Genomic DNA, 15,925 nt, shown 5'->3' with positions numbered 1-15,925 from the left:
GTGGCCAGGCCCACGGAGAGCTCCAGCTCCTCGTTCGCAGTGAAGCCGGGGCTCGGAGCGATGGCTCGGCACGGAATGCCCGGAGCGTTCCCTGCCCGAGGATGCGGGGGATTCCCCTCTGATCGCGGCCCGACCATTCCGCTGCGCCCATCCCAGCCGGGGCCATCCCGGCCCCGCCGCTCTCCCGGGCCGCGCTGCGGCCGGGCCGGGGCTGAACCGGAGCAGCGCGGCCGGCGCTGCCCCCGCCCCGCCGGGCGGGCCCGGGGCCGCCCCCGCGCAGCCGCCGCTGCTCCGCGGGCCGGGCCGGGAGCTCCCGGCAGCGGGATCGGCACCGGCACCGCCACAGCAGCGGCAGCGGCCCCGGCAGCGGCGCCGGGAGCCCCGGGCCGGGCGGATGCAGGGCTCGGCGCGGCGCCGGCCCTTCCCGGCCGCGGCCCCGGGCTCGCCCCCGCCCGCCGGGCCGCTCTACCCGGGCAGGTGAGCGCGGCCGGGGCTCGGGGGGGCCGGGAACGGGAAAATCCACCCCGGGCTCACTGGGGATCCTCACCGCATCCAACCCCCCCGGATCGGCCCGACCCGAACCCCCCGGGACAGCCCGGCCCTTCCCGGGTACCACCCGCGGGTGCTGCGGGGTCCGGAGCGTCGTTTGGGTCGGGATCCGGGATATCCCGAGGACTGGGGTCCGGGATATCCCCAGGGTTGGGGTCCGGGATATCTCCCCAGGCTCAGGGTCCCAGATATCCCGAGGGTTGGGGTCCCCCAGGGTTCCCCCTCTCGGCTTTATCCCTGGCATCCCGGCGTACCTGGGTTATCCCAGCCGATCCAGGGTTTGGCAGGCTCTTCCAGGGAACTGCAGCATTCCCAGCTCTTCCATGGTACCCCATCCTCACCCTCCAGCTCTCGGGGTTCGTTGAGTCATCCCAGAGTGGTTTGAGGTGCAAGGGACCCTAAAGATCCTGTTGGTCCATGGGCAGGGACACTTCCATGGACTTTGGACCATGGGCAGCCCAAGCTCGGGGCTGCTCCAGCTGATCCCGTTCTGGTCTGGGCACCAGGAGAGGCATTGATCCTGCAGGGAGGTGAAGGCCCAGAGGTGCTGGGGGGGCATCTCACGGAAAGGCTCCGTGGGGGTTGGATCCTCGGGGTTGGATCCTCGGTGGAGGCAGAGGGTGCTGGGAGCAGGAGCTGAGGGTGACGCTGCATCCCGAGCATCCCGGTGCTGGAATTCCTCCGGGCAGCGCCGCATTTTCAGCCCTCGGCTCAACTCCTGGGAGTTGGGATTTTGCTTCATCATGCAAAAGTTAAAAATAGTTGCACTTAATTCAGCACTTTTCACCTTGCTGAAGAGACCAGGAGGAGCCTCCCCACGGGGACGGGTCAGGGACGGCGACAGCTCTGTGCTCTCCTGTCCTGCCTGCTGCCCAGCTTTGTTATCCCGCAGCTCCCAGAGCCAGGGAAGCGCAGCTCTGGCCTGGGGTGACAGCTCTGCGCCCTCCCAGAGCTGCTCCAGGGCTCCGTGTCCCTCTGTCCCCTCCAGGCATGGGGCAGGGAAGGCCGAGGACACCTTCAAGACGTCCCCGTTCCACCTGGACCTGTGGTTCTACTTCACCCTGCAGAACTGGGTGCTGGATTTCGGGCGCCCCATAGCCATGGTGAGTGAGGGGACACGGCCAGGGGGCCCCCAGGGCTGTCCCCTGCGCCAGGGCGGGGTCCTGGAGGAGCTGGGACCACTGCCCTGCTCTGGTGGCACTGGGGCCAAGCCAGCTCCAGTCTCTGTTCCCTGTCCCCTCTCCCACACCTTTGTTTCACACCTGGGAGGTTCCTCCTGCTCTTCCCCATTCCTCGCCTGTATCCCAGAGCTTGGGGCTGCTGCTTCCAGGAGTGGCCATTGCACTTCAATGGAATTTTTTCAAGCTGGAAGCTGGCAGAAGGTCCAGGAAGATCCAGGAATCCCAAATGCCTTCCTTGACCCCACGGCTTGCCAGCACCGGGCAGGGCTGGGAGTGGAAACTGCCAGAGGGTGATTTGTGGGAAGTTTGCTCCAAGATGAGCTGCCCAGTGTGGTCCCTGCCCAGCTGAAGCATTCCCGGGAAATCCTGAACCCAGCTGAGCATTCCCGAGCAATCCCAACGTTTTCCCTCTCCCATGATCGCTGATGTGCTGCTCTTCCCTCTCTCCTCAGATCATCCTCCCTCTGGAATGGTTTCCTCTGAACAAACCCAGCGCTGGAGATTATTTCCACATGGCTTACAACGTTATCACCCCCTTCCTGCTGCTGAAGGTAACCCTGGCAATGCCCAGGGGTTCCCCGTTCCCAATTTTGTAAAGTTTCAGAGGTTTTGAGGGTGTTGGTTGTTCCCAAATTGCTGTCAGTAAGGAAGAGTCCAGAGGATTTGTGATGCCACCTCAATTTCCTGCCTGTCCAGAGCAAATCCCCCTGGAATTCTGGCTCCAGGAGGAGTCAGAGCTGAAGTTAAACCTGGGAATGTTCAGGGGTTTTCCATTCCCGGTTTTGCAGAGGCTCAGAGGATTTTAGGATGTTGGTTATTCCCAAATTCCTTCCAGCAAGGAGGAGTTTCCCACTCCAGGAGGGATTTGTGGTGCCACCTTTTAAAGGGCGCTTCAATTTCCTGCATATCCAAAGCAAATCACTTCCCCCTGGAATTCTGGCTTCAGGAGTGGTCAGAGCCCTGTTCCCAAATGATATTTTTTAGGACAACATCAACCTTTGGCTTAAAAGGCAGCTGGAAGCAGAGCGGATTTTCTGAATTGTTCAGAGCTTAATTCCACTTGATCTTTGACACTGGAATTTATCTGGCTCCAGCTGCCAACCTCTGGATCCCATAAACCATTCATGAGGTGAAATCCTGTCTGATCGTTAGGAATCTTTTCCCATTAAACACTTCAGGAGAAAGCAATTATAAATGTATTTTAACCTTCACTAGCTGGGAGTTGAATTACAGCCTGCGGTGGAAACGATTCCCTCTCGATATTCCGGGAGGATTTCAAGGCTGGGGGCAAAAAGGGAATATCCAGGACGTGGGAGCTGACCCTTCCCAGGTGATTTCTGCAGGGCTCACCCACAGGAAGATCCAGGATGCATTTCCCTGGCCCAGGGACGTGTCCCACCCTCCTGTCCCCTCCAGGACCTTGTGCTCTCCTTGTCCTCCTGTGACGTCCGTGCCCCGGCTTCAGGGGAAGGGAAAGTTAAGCCTCCAAATTAAACCCAAATAAGGTCAAAATTAAACACAAATAAGGAGCTTTTCCCTGCTTGGGGAGGGCTGCAAAGCTGATTTAGGGAGGGGGGGGGGGCTGGCTGATCCCAGGGCTGACCCAGCCAAAGCTGGAAAACTCCTGGAGCTGGGATCCGCCTCGGGAGCTCTTCCCTGCTGTGCAAGCTGAGTGTGGAGCTGCATCCCAAAATTCCTGCTGCGGTCCCAAGGCTTGAGCCAGCCTCAGGTGCTCGAGATGGGGCAGGCAGAGAGCCCAGCACTGAAAGTGGTGCCCAGGAATTGCCCCGAGTGGTTTTGTGGCTCCTCCTGGCTGTGGGGTCAAACTGTGGGGAGCTGAGTCCTGTTCCATGGGGAGGAAACAGAACAGGACCCCAAAATGTTCACCTGGGCGATCCTGAAGTGTCCTGAAGCTCTTCTGTGGAGCTGAGTCCTGTTCCATGGGGAGGAAACGGAACAGGACCCCAAAATGTTCACCTGGGGGATCCTGAAGTGTCCTGAAGCTCTTCTGTGGAGCTGAATCCCATTCCATGGGGAGGAAATGGAACAGAACCCCAGAATGTTCACCTGGGCGATCCTGAAGCTCTTCTGTGGAGCTGAATCCCATTCCATGGGGAGGAAAGGGAACAGGACCCCAAAATGTTCACCTGGGGGATCCTGAAGTGTCCAGACAGGGTGGGAAGCGTGAGGAGCTCTGTGCTGGAGGCTCTGCTGCCACTGGAGGGCACATCAACCTCCCAATCATCTCCAGAGGCAGGAGAACCACGGCCTTTAATGAGGAAACCCCGATAAGAGCGAACCAAAGGAACTCTTGGGGTTGAAAGCAGCAGAAATCCTTTTAGGGGTTTTCCTCCCAGAGTTACCCAAAGCCAGGACAGGTTGTTACATCTTTGAGAAAAGGGGATTGGCTGAACTTTGCTGAGTTTGTACCTTTAAAACCTAAGGGCCAGTGCTGAAAACCAGGCCTGTAACACTTGATTTGAAGCAGCCTGGCAGAATGACAATATTTGTCTTGGAATATTTAGCTTGGGTTCATTTAAAATTACATTTAATGCCATTTCTAATTCCTATCCCGATGAACCAAGGCTATCTGTTGCTGTTATGACATGAAACTCTGGGGATCTGTTTTGGTAGCAACTTTCAGTGAAAGGCAGAGTGCCTGGAACTGGATTTTGGTGATTGTGGTGAGATACAGGTGCCTTACCTGCAGGAAGCAATCCATTCTCTTCAGCACAGCCTAACTCTATCAGCTCCTGGTGCTAAAGACACAAAACCTGTGCCTTTGACCCCAATATGAGTTCACTCAGGAGCCAGACTTGATGATTGCTTTGGGTCCCTTCGAACTCAGGATATTTTGGGGTTTTTGGTGATGAATTTCTGAGCGCTCTGACAAAAAAAAACCCCAAAACCCAGCGAGGGCAGGAGCTGCCATGTCCTGCTGCTCCTCCTCCTCACAGCCTCCCTGTGCCTGCAGCTCATCGAGAGGTCCCCCAAGACCCTGCCCAGGTCCATGGTCTACGTCAGCATCATCACCTTCGTGATGGGCGCCAGCATCCACCTGGTGGGAGACTCGGTGAACCACCGGCTGATCTTCAGCGGGTACCAGCACCACCTGTCTGTCAGGGAGAACCCCATCATCAGGAACCTCAAACCTGAGACCCTGGTGAGGCTCACAGGGGTTTGTAAAACCCGAGTTTGTAAATGGGGAAGGAACCTCAAACCTGAGACCCTGGTGAGGCTCAGCTGGGTTTGTAAAATCTGAATTTGTAAATGGGAAAGGAACCTCAAACCTGAGACCCTGGTGAGGCCCCAGCTGGGATCTGAAACCTGAATTTATAAATGGACCTCAAAGCTGAGATCCTGATGAGGCCTCAGCTGGGTTAGTAAATTCTGAATTCGTAAATGATAAAAGAACTTCAAACCTGAGACCTCTTGAGGGGCTGAGCTGGCTTCTGAAATCTGAATTTATAAATGGCAAAGGAACCTCAAACCTGGCTCAGCTGGGCTCTGAAATCTGAGTTCATAAATGGTAAAGGAACACCAAACCTGAGACCTTGGTGAGAGGCTGAGCTGGGATCTAAAATCTGAATTTACAAATTATAAAGGAGCCTCAAGACAGAGATTTTGGTAAGGGGCTGAGCTGGGTTTGTAAAATCTGAATTTATAAATGATAAAGAACCTCAGACCTGGGACCTTGGTGAGAGGCTGAGCTGGGTTCTAAAATCCGAATTTATAAATGATAAAGGCTGAGCTGGGCTCAAGCATTTCTAAAATCTGAATTTATAAATTATAAAGGAACCTCAAACCTCAGACCCTGGTAAGGAGCTCAGTGGGCTCTGAAATCTGAATTTATAAATGATAGAGGAACCTTGAGCCTGAGACCTTGATAAGAGGCTGAGCTGGGTTCGAAAATCTGAATTTACAAATTATAAAGGAACCTTAAGCCAGAGATTTTGGTTAGGGGCTGAGCTGGGTTTGTAAAATCTGAATTTATAAATGATAAAGGAACCTCAAACCTGAGACTCTGGTGAGGAGCTGAGCTGAACTGAAGCGTTTCTAAATCCTGAATTTATGAATGACCTGGGTAAGGGGCTGGGCTGGGTTCAGGCATTTCTGGCATTTATGAATGATGGAGCTGTTTGGGGTTCCCTGGTTTGCTGACGGGGATTCTCACCCCTGTGTCCTTCACAGATCGATTCCTTCGAGCTGCTCTACTACTACGACGAGTACTTGGGGCACTCCATGTGGTGAGCGGGTCCAGAGATCATGGGATGGCACAGGGGGAAGGGCAGAGCTTAAAGTGGAAAAAAAACCAAAACCCCTGAGCCAGAGCTGGCTGGGGATAATGTTCTGCTGGCCAGGGCTGGATTAGGATTAGGATCCAGATTAGGGTGGAGCTGGCAATCGCTGGAAAATCCCCTCTGCTCAGGGATATTTTGGGATTGGAGGGACAGAGGAACAGCTTGTCCTTCCAGGGGTGGACAGAAGGTTCCTCCTGGTTCCTCCTGGCTGCCAGCACCCCCAGGTGTGCCCCAAACACCCCAAACAAACACCCCAAATATCCCCAAACGCCCCAGACAAACACCCCAAATATCCCCAAACGCCCCAGACAAACACCCCAAATATCCCCAAACACCCCAAACAAACACCCCAAATATCCCCAAACGCCCCAGACAAACACCCCAAATATCCCCAAACGCCCCAGACAAACACCCCAAATATCCCCAAACACCCCAGACAAACACCCCAAATATCCCCAAACACCCCAGACAAACACCCCAAATATCCCCAAACATCCCAAACAGCCCAAACACCCCAAACACCCCAAATATCCCCAAACGCCCCAAACAAACACCCCAAATATCCCCAAACGCCCCAGACAAACACCCCAAATATCCCCAAACGCCCCAGACAAACACCCCAAATATCCCCAAACGCCCCAGACAAACACCCCAAATATCCCCAACCACCCCAAACAAACACCCCAAATATCCCCAAACGCCCCAAACAAACACCCCAAATATCCCCAAACATCCCTAACAAACACCCCAAATATCCCCAAACAGCCCAAACACCCCAAATATCCCCAAACATCCCCAACAAACACCCCAAGCATTCCAAACATCCCAAACAGCCCAAATACCCCAAATATCCCCAAATATCCCCAAACAAACACCCCAAATATCCCCAAACATCCCCAACAAACACCCCAAGCATCCCAAACACCCCAAACACCCCAAGAGAGACCCCAGAAAGGCCTGGCTGGGCCTGGGCCACCTCTGGATGATCCTGGGGAAATCTCTCCTGCCTGATTTGGGGTCCCTGGAGTGCTGGGAAGGAGCAAACCCCATTCTTTGGAGCCCTTTGAAGTGATGAAGAGCTCTGGGGGGGTTTAGGAATCCTGATCCATATTCCAGGAGCACAGGAGCCTGGGAATGCCCTGCTGGAATTGTCCAAGGTAGCTGGAACCCAGCTTTGCCTTCATCAGCAAATCCGGGCTTTTCCTGCCCCAGGCTGGGAATTCTCTGGATCTGCAGAGCCCAGGACGGGCCCAGCCCCTGCCCAGCCCTTCTGTGCCCCGGGGAGGCAGCAGGAATCCCACAGCAGCAGGAAATCCCTGAGCAGGGAATCCCACAGCAGCAGGAATCCCACAGCAGCAGGGAATCCCTGAGCAGGGAATCCCACAGCAGCAGCAGGAATCCCACAGCAGCAGCAGGAATCCCACAGCAGCAGCAGGAATCCCACAGCAGCAGCAGGAATCTCTGAACAGGGAATCCCACAGCAGCAGCAGGAATCCCACAGCAGCAGGGAATCCCTAAGCAGGGAATCCCAACACAGCAGGAATCCCTGAGCAGGGAATCCCACAGCAGCAGGAATCCCACAGCAGCAGCAGGAATCCCACAGCTGCTCCTTCCCCAGGCTCAGCACAGGAGCAGCTCTGGGTGTGGGGTGGACCTGGGGGAGTTCCAATCCCTTCCAGGCTCGTCCCAGCTCTGGGAATTGCTGGTTTTTCCAGGTACATCCCGTTTTTCCTGATCCTGTTCATTTATTTCACCGGCTGCTTCACGCCCGCGGCGGAGCAGAGCCGGATGCCCCTGGCTGCCCTGCTCCTGGTGGGGCCCAGCAGCCTCTACTACTGGTGAGTCCCTCGGGGTGGGGAGGGAATTCCACAGGAATATTCCAGGAATACTCCAGGAAGAGCTGCTCCATTCCCCCCAGGGCTCCCCAGGGCAGCTTTTGCTCTGCAGGGCTGGGAACGCTCTCCCTGTGATCCCAGGATCAAAACTGATCCCAGAACAGCTGGGAATGCTCTCCCTGTGATCCCAGGATCAAAACTGATCCCAGAACAGCTGGGAATGCTCTCCCTGTGATCCCAGGATCAAAACTGATCCCAAAAAAGCTGGGAATGCTCTCCCTGTGATCCCAGGATCAAAACTGATCCCAGAAGAGCTGAGAATGCTCTCCCTGTAGTCCCAGGATCAAAACTGATCCCAGAAGAGCTGAGAGTGCTCTCCCTATGATCCCAGGATCACCACTGATCCCAAAAAAGCTGGGAATGCTTTCCCTGCATTCCAAGATCACCACTGATCCCAGAAAAGCTGGGAACACTCTCCCTGTGATCCCAGGATCAAAACTGATCCCATAAAAGCTGGGAATACTTTCCCTGTGATCCCAGGATACCATTGATCCCAAAAGAGCTGGGAATGCTTCTCCTTGTGATCCCAGGATCAAAACTGATCCCAAAAAAGCTGGGAATGCTCTCCCTGTGGGTTCTGTGATCACCAGTGATTGCAAAGCAGCTGGGAATGCTCTCCCTGCCTGGCTCACCACTGATCCCAGAAAAGCTGGGAACGCTCTCCCTGTGATCCCAGGATCAGAACTGATCCCAGAACAGCTGGGAATGCTCTCCCTGTGGTCCCAGAGGAGCTGGGGACGCTCTCCCAGCAGCCCGGGATCCCCAGGAATTCTCCCCGCAGGTACCTGGTGACCGAGGGCCAGATCTTCATCCTCTACATCTTCACCTTCTTCGCCATGATGGCCCTGGTGATGCACCAGCGGCGCAAGGGGCTGGTGCTGGACAGCAACGGGCTCTTCCTCTTCCTCTCCTTCATCATCACCCTGCTCCTCATCGCAGCCTGGGTGGGCTGGCTCTGGAATGACAAAATCCTCCGGAAAAAGTACCCGGGGGTGATTTACATCCCCGAGCCCTGGGCCTTCTACACCCTGCACATGAACAACCTGCACGCAGCCAAGGGCAGTTTCTAAGCTTTTGATATTTTTGAGGGGGGGGAATTAAAAAAAAAAAAAAAAAAAAGAAGAAGAAGAAATCTAGTTTTTCTAATGTAGATTCACGTGTTTCCAATAAATTCCTGAGTGATGGTGGCTGTGTGGTGATTATGGCTGGTCAGGGAGGGGATTCATTAAAGTTAATTAACTCACTCTCACTGCTGAGCACAAGAACGGGCAGGAGAGGCCAATTCCCCACAAATGGCCCCAAAATCCATCAGGAAGGAGGGAAACTCCAGGGGTCTGTGCACCAGCACTGCCAGCTCTCACAAAAGGGCAAATTCCCCACAAAACAACCCAAAATCCGTCAGGAAGAGGGGGAACTCCAGGGGTCTGTGCTCCTACACCTTCTGCTCTCACAAAAGGGCAGATTCCCCACAAACAGCCCCAAAATCCATCGGGCAGGGGGACCTCCCAGAATCTCTGCACCAACACCACCAGCTCTCACTCAGGGGGTGAGAATTCCTCAGAATTCCCCAAAACCGCCCCAGAATCCATCAAGAACTCCGAGGATCTCTGCCCCAGCACTTTCTGCTGTCAGACACGAGGATCCCTGAGAATTCCCCAAAACCTGCCCGAAAGGGGAGCCAGGCTGAGCAGCTGAGGCTGCCCCGGGGATGCAGCTCCAGCTCCAGTGGTGGGAGGAGGAAATCTGCGGGTGAAATTCAGGATAAAAACAAACCCCTTCCCTACAAATCCTCCTGCAGATCCAGAAATCCCCCTCACCCTTCTCCAGAGCCTTTTGAGATTTTTTTTTTTTTTAATTTCTTTGCATTTTGAATTTTTTTGAATTTTTTTTAATTTTTTGATTTTTTTTTATTTTGGAATTTTTTATTTTCTTAATTTTTGGATTTTTTTTTTTATTTGGGAATTTTTGGAATTTTGGATTTTGGAATCTTTTTCTTTTGGAATTTTTAGATTTTTGCATTCTCCTCCTCCTCCTCTCCCAGCAGCCAAGCTCAGTGCCAGGTGTGCTTCTTTGGGACGATCATACACGGGGTTTTGGGGCCCCAAAGAGGCGCAAAGCCCCATCCCGAGGCTGGGAAATGGCTTTTCCAGCAGGAGCAGGAACAGGAGCAGGAGCAGGAACGGAGCAGGAACAGGAGCAGGAGCAGGAACAGGAGCAGGAACGGGAGCAGAGCAGGAGCAGGAGCAGGAACAGGAGCAGAGCAGGAACGGAGCAGGAGCAGGAACGGAGCAGGAGCAGAGCAGGAACGGAGCAGGAACAGGAGCAGGAGCAGGAACAGGAGCAGGAACGGAGCAGGAACAGGAACAGGAGCAGGAACAGGAGCAGGAACAGGAGCAGAGCAGGAGCAGGAGCAGGAGCGGAGCAGGAACAGGAGCGGAGCAGGAACAGGAGCGGAGCAGGAACAGGAACAGAGCAGGAACAGGAGCAGAAACAGGAGCAGGAGCAGAGCAGGAACAGGAACAGGAGCGGAGCAGGAACAGGAGCGGAGCAGGAACAGGAGCAGGAACAGGAACAGGAACAGAAGCGGAGCAGGAGCAGGAGCAGAACAAGAGCAGGAGCAGGAGGCGGCCGGCTCAGCCCCGTAGCCATGGCAGCGGGTATTTATTACAGCCTCCGCCCGCCCGGCCGGACTTTGGCCCCGAACAAAAGTGGCAGCAGCCGCCTCCGCTCCCGCCGGGACCCCAAATCCCAGGGATTGTCCCCAAAACCATGGTGAGTGACGCGTGCGGGCTCCGCCGGGCCCCTCTGCGCCCCCAAATCTCATTTTAAAGCTTCTCGGTTTTGTTTCTTTTTTTGTCTCCGTTCCTGCTCCAGGCAAAGTTTCTGTCCCAGGATCAAATTAATGGTAGGTACGGGTTTGCTCCGCTTCGGGCGTCAATTAGCGAGATTAAATTTACATTTATATTAAAATGGCGTTTTCCCCCCTAAGTGTCTCAGTCTGGGCTCGCTGTCCCTCAGTCCCGGCTCTCCCGGATCTGCTGCCTGGGAAAACAGGGAAATCTCCCAAATTCCAGGGAAATTCTGCAGGGCAAGAGCAGCCGGGAGGGGAGCAGCCGCTGCCCATTCCCAGGAAAACAGCCCGGGAATGCCGGGGGCTCAGGCCCGTCCTGGGGGGCTCGGGCCGTGGGAGAGGAGGAGAGGGAGAGGAAGAGGAGGAGGAGGAGGAGGAGGAGGAGGAGGAGGAGGAGGAAGGAGGCGACGCAGGAGATCCAAATTCCCACTGGGAAAGGGGAGCCGCGCCCGCGGCTGGGATTGCTGCGGGAACGGCCGAAGGAAGCTGAAATAAGGATATTAATGAGAGTATTAATGAGAGTATTAATGAGAGTATTAATGCAAATCTGATCAGCTCCGCCGAGGGATTGGCGAGCGGAGGCGGCGGCCGGGCCAGGGGAGGCCACGGCGCCCACGGGCACCCCCGGAGCATCCTCGGGGCACCCCCGGGACACCCCCGGCCCGGTGCAGCCGCCCCAGCAGCGAGGGCTGGGGACAGAGGGGACAAGGACGGGGATGGCACCAGCCCAGGCTGGGTTTCTGCAGCGGGAGGGAGCGGGGTGGGAAGCGGGGAGAGCCCGGCCGGATCTGGGTCAGCTGCAGCCGGGCGGGGCTGCGGGAGAGGGAGCGAGGGGGGGAACTCGGCGGCCTCCACCTCCAAAATATTCCATCCCCAAAATATTCCATCCCCAAAATATTCCACCGGCAACATCCTCCAGCATCCTCCCCCTCCAGCATCCTCTCCTCTCCTCCTTCCTTTTCCTTCTTCTTTCGTTTCCTTCTTCCCCTCCTTCCTCTTTTCCTTCTACTTTCTTTTCCTTCCTCTTTTCCTTCTTCCTCTTCTCTTTTTTCCTTCCCTTCCTCCCCCTCCATCATCCTCCCCGTCCCTCCTTCAGCCTCCTCTCCCCCCTCTCTCACCCCACCAAGGCAAGAAAAGCACTTTTAACCAAAACCCTCCCCTTTCCCAGCCCTTTTCCCCTCCCAGCCGCGCTTCCTCAGCCTGGAGGGCCCCAGTTGGCGCCGCTCGGGGTTTTAATTGCCCTTAATTCCCCCGATCGCCCCTCCCGTGCCCATCACCCTGGTGGAAAGGCGACACCCCCGGGGCCGACAGCGGATCCCGGCTGGAATCCTGCCCGGCCCGGAGCGGGGCTCAATGGGATCCTGCCCGCTGACCCAGCTTTGGTTCTTAATTAGAGTTCAAGGAATGTTTTTCCCTGTACGACAAGAAACAAAAAGGGAAGATCAAAGCCTCGGACCTGCTGGCAGTGATGAGGTGCCTGGGAGCCAGCCCCACGCCGGGAGAGGTGCAGAGACACCTGCAGCTGCACAGGATTGGTGAGCGACCTGCACAGCCACCAAAACGGGGATTAAACGTGGAAAAAATCCATGTTCTTGGAGCTGGGATGTTCCAGGAGGGAACGTGCACCCAGAGCAGTCTCCAGAAGCTGTTGGGATGTGTTAAATCCAGCCCACGGATCAAAACAGCGCCATTAAAATCCCTAAAAAAGCAGGAGACAAACATTTAATATGGATTTGGAGGGTGGGAGGCTGTCCGGGCCAACCAACAGAGGTGGAAGAGCACAGAAAGATGTTCAGCTGAAGATCTGTGGGAAAAACAAAGCACAAAAATCAAGGAATTGTGAGATCAGGTCGCTGGGGGAGGGAATTAAAAAATCAGGATCTGAGTTCAGAGTAGAAATTGAACAGAGTTATAAATGGGGATTTAGGAGAAAAACCCCGGTTGTGACATGCCCTGATCCAGATGCCCAAGGTCAGGGAGAAGAATCCCCAGGAGAGGGAACTGGGGCAGGAGGAGGGGAGCGTTTGGCCTGGATCCAGCCCCCAAACGGAGCCGTTCCCAAAGGATCTGCCCTTCCTTTCCCAGACAGGAACGCGGAGCTGGACTTCTCCACCTTCCTGAACATCATGTACAGGCAGATGAAGCAGGAGGAGCCCGAGGAGGAGATCCTGAGGGCCCTGGCCATGATTGACCGGCAGAAGAGAGGAGTGATCGCCGTGCCCGAGCTGCGCGCCAAGCTCACCCGGCTCGGGGAGAAGCTCTCCGAGGAGGAAGGTGCCAGCAATTCCCACTGGGAACAAATTTCATTTTCCCTTTCCTTCCCTTTCCTTCCCTTTCCCCTTCCCTTTCCTTCCCTTTCCCCTTTCCTTTCCTTCCCTTTCCCCTTTCCTTGGTACCTGCAATTCCCACTGGGACCAAATTTCCTTTTCCTTTTCCTTTTCCTTTTCCTTTCCTTTCCTTTCCTTTCCTTTCCTTTCCTTTCCCTTTTCCTTTCCCTTTTCCCTTCCCTTTCCCTTCCCTTTCCCTTCCCTTTCCCTTCCCTTTCCCTTCCCTTTCCTTTCCTCCCTCTTTCCCCTTCCCTTTCCCCTTTCCTTCTCTCTTTTCCTTCTCCTCCTCTGCAGCTGCCTCTGGGACAAGGAAGGGCCTTGTGCCACCAGGAGACACCAAAGTAAAACCAGGCAAAACTCCCAAACCCCTCCAGTCTGTCAGAAATTTGGCTCCGAGGGGGACAATAAACCCGAAAGCCCATCTGGACTAAATTTGTGGGGGTTTTTTTTCCCCCCAGTGGAACTCAAAAAGATGGATATTCCTGCTGCGGAGAATTTTACATGGAATTAAAATCCAGGTGCTGATTGGTGCCAGTTTGAAACTCTCACCTGATCCCAGAGGCGACGGCCAACAAAAATCCCCCAGACCCCAAATCCTGCAGTGCTGCTTTCCTTCTGAACACCCCAACACCCCCAAATATCCCATCCCAACGGTATTTTCCCATTTTGCAGTGGATGACCTGCTAAAAGAAGCCAAAGTTGGGCCAAATGGAACCATCAAATACGAGGAATTTGTGCGCCTCATTTGCCTTCCCTCGGTCGACTACTGAAACCCAGAGTGGGATTTGCTAAGAGCAGCACCTGGAGGGTTTTTATTTCTATTTTCCCCACTTTCTAGTCAGACTCAGGAACCATCAGTTGCCTTTCAAAACCTGATTTTGCCTTCATTTAGTGCTGACACTTCCATAGGTTTCCCCCCTGATTCCTGGAAAAACAAGAAATAATATTATTTTATATATCTGTTATTATAGCAATAATAACTGTTATTGAAATAAACTGAATGTGACAACACGTGTCAAGCTGTAAAAAAATCATTTTAAAAAGCATTTAAATGTCAGGATTGTGGCAGAAGGAACTCATGGTCAAGGTCTCCTGGTTTTCCAAGAATCCAGCACAGCCCAGCAGGTGTTTGGTGTCTGCATAAAGGAAAAACAGGGAAAAAAAGAAAAGCAGGGCCAGGGAAATTCCCCTTTTCCACACCAAGGAAAAACCTCCCCAGGGAAATTCCCCTTTTCCACACCAGGAAAAGCCTCCCCAGCTCCAGACTGATGAAACCCCCTCTGATCCTCGTTTTCCAGGTTGATGAAATTCCCTCTGATCCTCGTTTTTGTCCCACCTGGATCTCAGAGCCTTCCTCAAAGGGGTGTCTGGGATTTCAGGCAGCTCTCCCTGGATTCAGCTGGGAAGTTTCACAGCTGGGATGGTGAAGCAGGAAAGGATTGGTTTGTGCAGCTGAATTCCTTGAATTCCTGGAATTCCTTGAGAATTCGTTCCCATCCATCCCTGGCCTGATCCCTCCCCATTCCTGCCGACACAGCAGCTCCCAATCCCTTGGGATTGCTCCAGGCTGGGAAAACATTCCCAAAGCTGCCAGGGAGGAGCCGCCCCTCGCACCCATTCCTGGGACAAAGCAGCAGCACCAAATCATCCCAAAAAACCCATCCCAGCCCCAAAACCGCCCAGGAAAACCCTCTCTTCCCACTTTACCCCCGCAGGAAACACAAAATAACCGAATGCTTTTTATTACATTGAAGGATTTCTACAGGAACATTCAGTGGGTAAACCAGGGGTTTGTTTGGTTTTTTCTTTTTTTTCCAATGCATATAATAAATATTTTCACTCGGTACTTTTATACAAACTGACATTGGGCTACTGTACATTTGTAAATCCATGGATTGGTTTGGCATGCCCTAAGGAAAATGAAGAGAAAAGGTTTAAGGCAATGGATGAGAGCTTTCCATTCATGGAATTCATGGTCATTTTCATATTGTCCTTATTTACACTTTTTGCCTTTTGTTAACTCATGAACAGCAGCACTTATGGGGACCACCAGTGATTTTCAGTTGTTAGAAATCTAAATTCTGTTTAAAAAAATAAAATAAAATAAAATCACACCGCTAAACCAAATTTTTTTCCCACTAAAATGAGCTTCAAACCCTGAAATGTTCAACTGCAACAAAGAATGAATTTTCACCACGTTCTCCTCACACTCCTGGGCCCTGCAGCTCCTGGAGAATCCAAGGAACTCTTGGACCATCCCAGCTGTGGAATCCTCCAGGGAGAGGAAGGGGAATTGCTGCTCCATCGCTCTGGAGGGGCAGGAGCGGCTCTGGGATGGCTCAGGGGGAATCTCCAGCTCTGAAAGGACGGGACAGGGGCTCCAAGGCAGCTGCAGCTGCTCCTGCTGCGGGGACACGCGAGTGAGTGCACATCCCAGGTGTGTGACACACGTGTGCACGTCCAGGTGTGTGACACACGTGTGCACGTCCAGGTGTGAGTGTGACACACGTGTGCACATCCAGGTGTGAGTGTGACACACGTGTGCACATCCCAGGTGTGTGACACACGTGTGCACGTCCAGGTGTGAGTGTGACACACGTGTGCACATCCCAGATGTGAGTGTGACACACGTGAGTGAGTGCACATCCCAGGTGTGAGTGTGACACACGTGTGCACATCCCAGGTGTGAGAGTGACACACGTGTGCACATCCCAGGTGTGAGTGTGACACACGTGAGTGCACATCCCAGGTGTGTGACACACGTGTGCACATCCAGGTGTGTGACACACGTGTGCACGTCCAGGTGTGAGTGTGACACACG

General features: G+C 54.1%; 2 protein-coding genes across 2 annotated transcripts; both read left to right on the top strand.

Moving 5' to 3' along the window:
- The first annotated feature begins 380 nt into the window (after positions 1-380).
- CLN6 (CLN6 transmembrane ER protein) lies at positions 381-9,113 on the top strand. Its single transcript, XM_066558580.1, has 7 exons — positions 381-477; positions 1,538-1,652; positions 2,183-2,281; positions 4,705-4,893; positions 5,922-5,977; positions 7,747-7,869; positions 8,708-9,113. Exons 1-7 carry the CDS (start codon positions 395-397, stop codon positions 8,994-8,996), a joined length of 954 nt encoding a protein of 317 aa, XP_066414677.1. The 5' UTR covers positions 381-394; the 3' UTR covers positions 8,997-9,113.
- Positions 9,114-10,512: 1,399 nt separating this feature from the next.
- On the top strand, positions 10,513-14,115 carry CALML4 (calmodulin like 4). Its single transcript, XM_066559129.1, has 5 exons — positions 10,513-10,698; positions 10,801-10,831; positions 12,172-12,312; positions 12,863-13,051; positions 13,777-14,115. The coding sequence occupies exons 1-5, from the start codon at positions 10,696-10,698 to the stop codon at positions 13,872-13,874; spliced, it is 462 nt and encodes a 153-aa protein (XP_066415226.1). The 5' UTR covers positions 10,513-10,695; the 3' UTR covers positions 13,875-14,115.
- The last annotated feature ends 1,810 nt before the right edge of the window (positions 14,116-15,925 follow it).

Source organism: Molothrus aeneus, chromosome 13 (genome assembly GCF_037042795.1).
Source record: "Molothrus aeneus isolate 106 chromosome 13, BPBGC_Maene_1.0, whole genome shotgun sequence".
Taxonomy (NCBI): Eukaryota; Metazoa; Chordata; class Aves; order Passeriformes; family Icteridae; genus Molothrus; species Molothrus aeneus.
The sequence above is the reverse complement of the archived record's forward strand: the minus strand, read 5'-3'. Positions and strand labels throughout refer to the sequence as shown.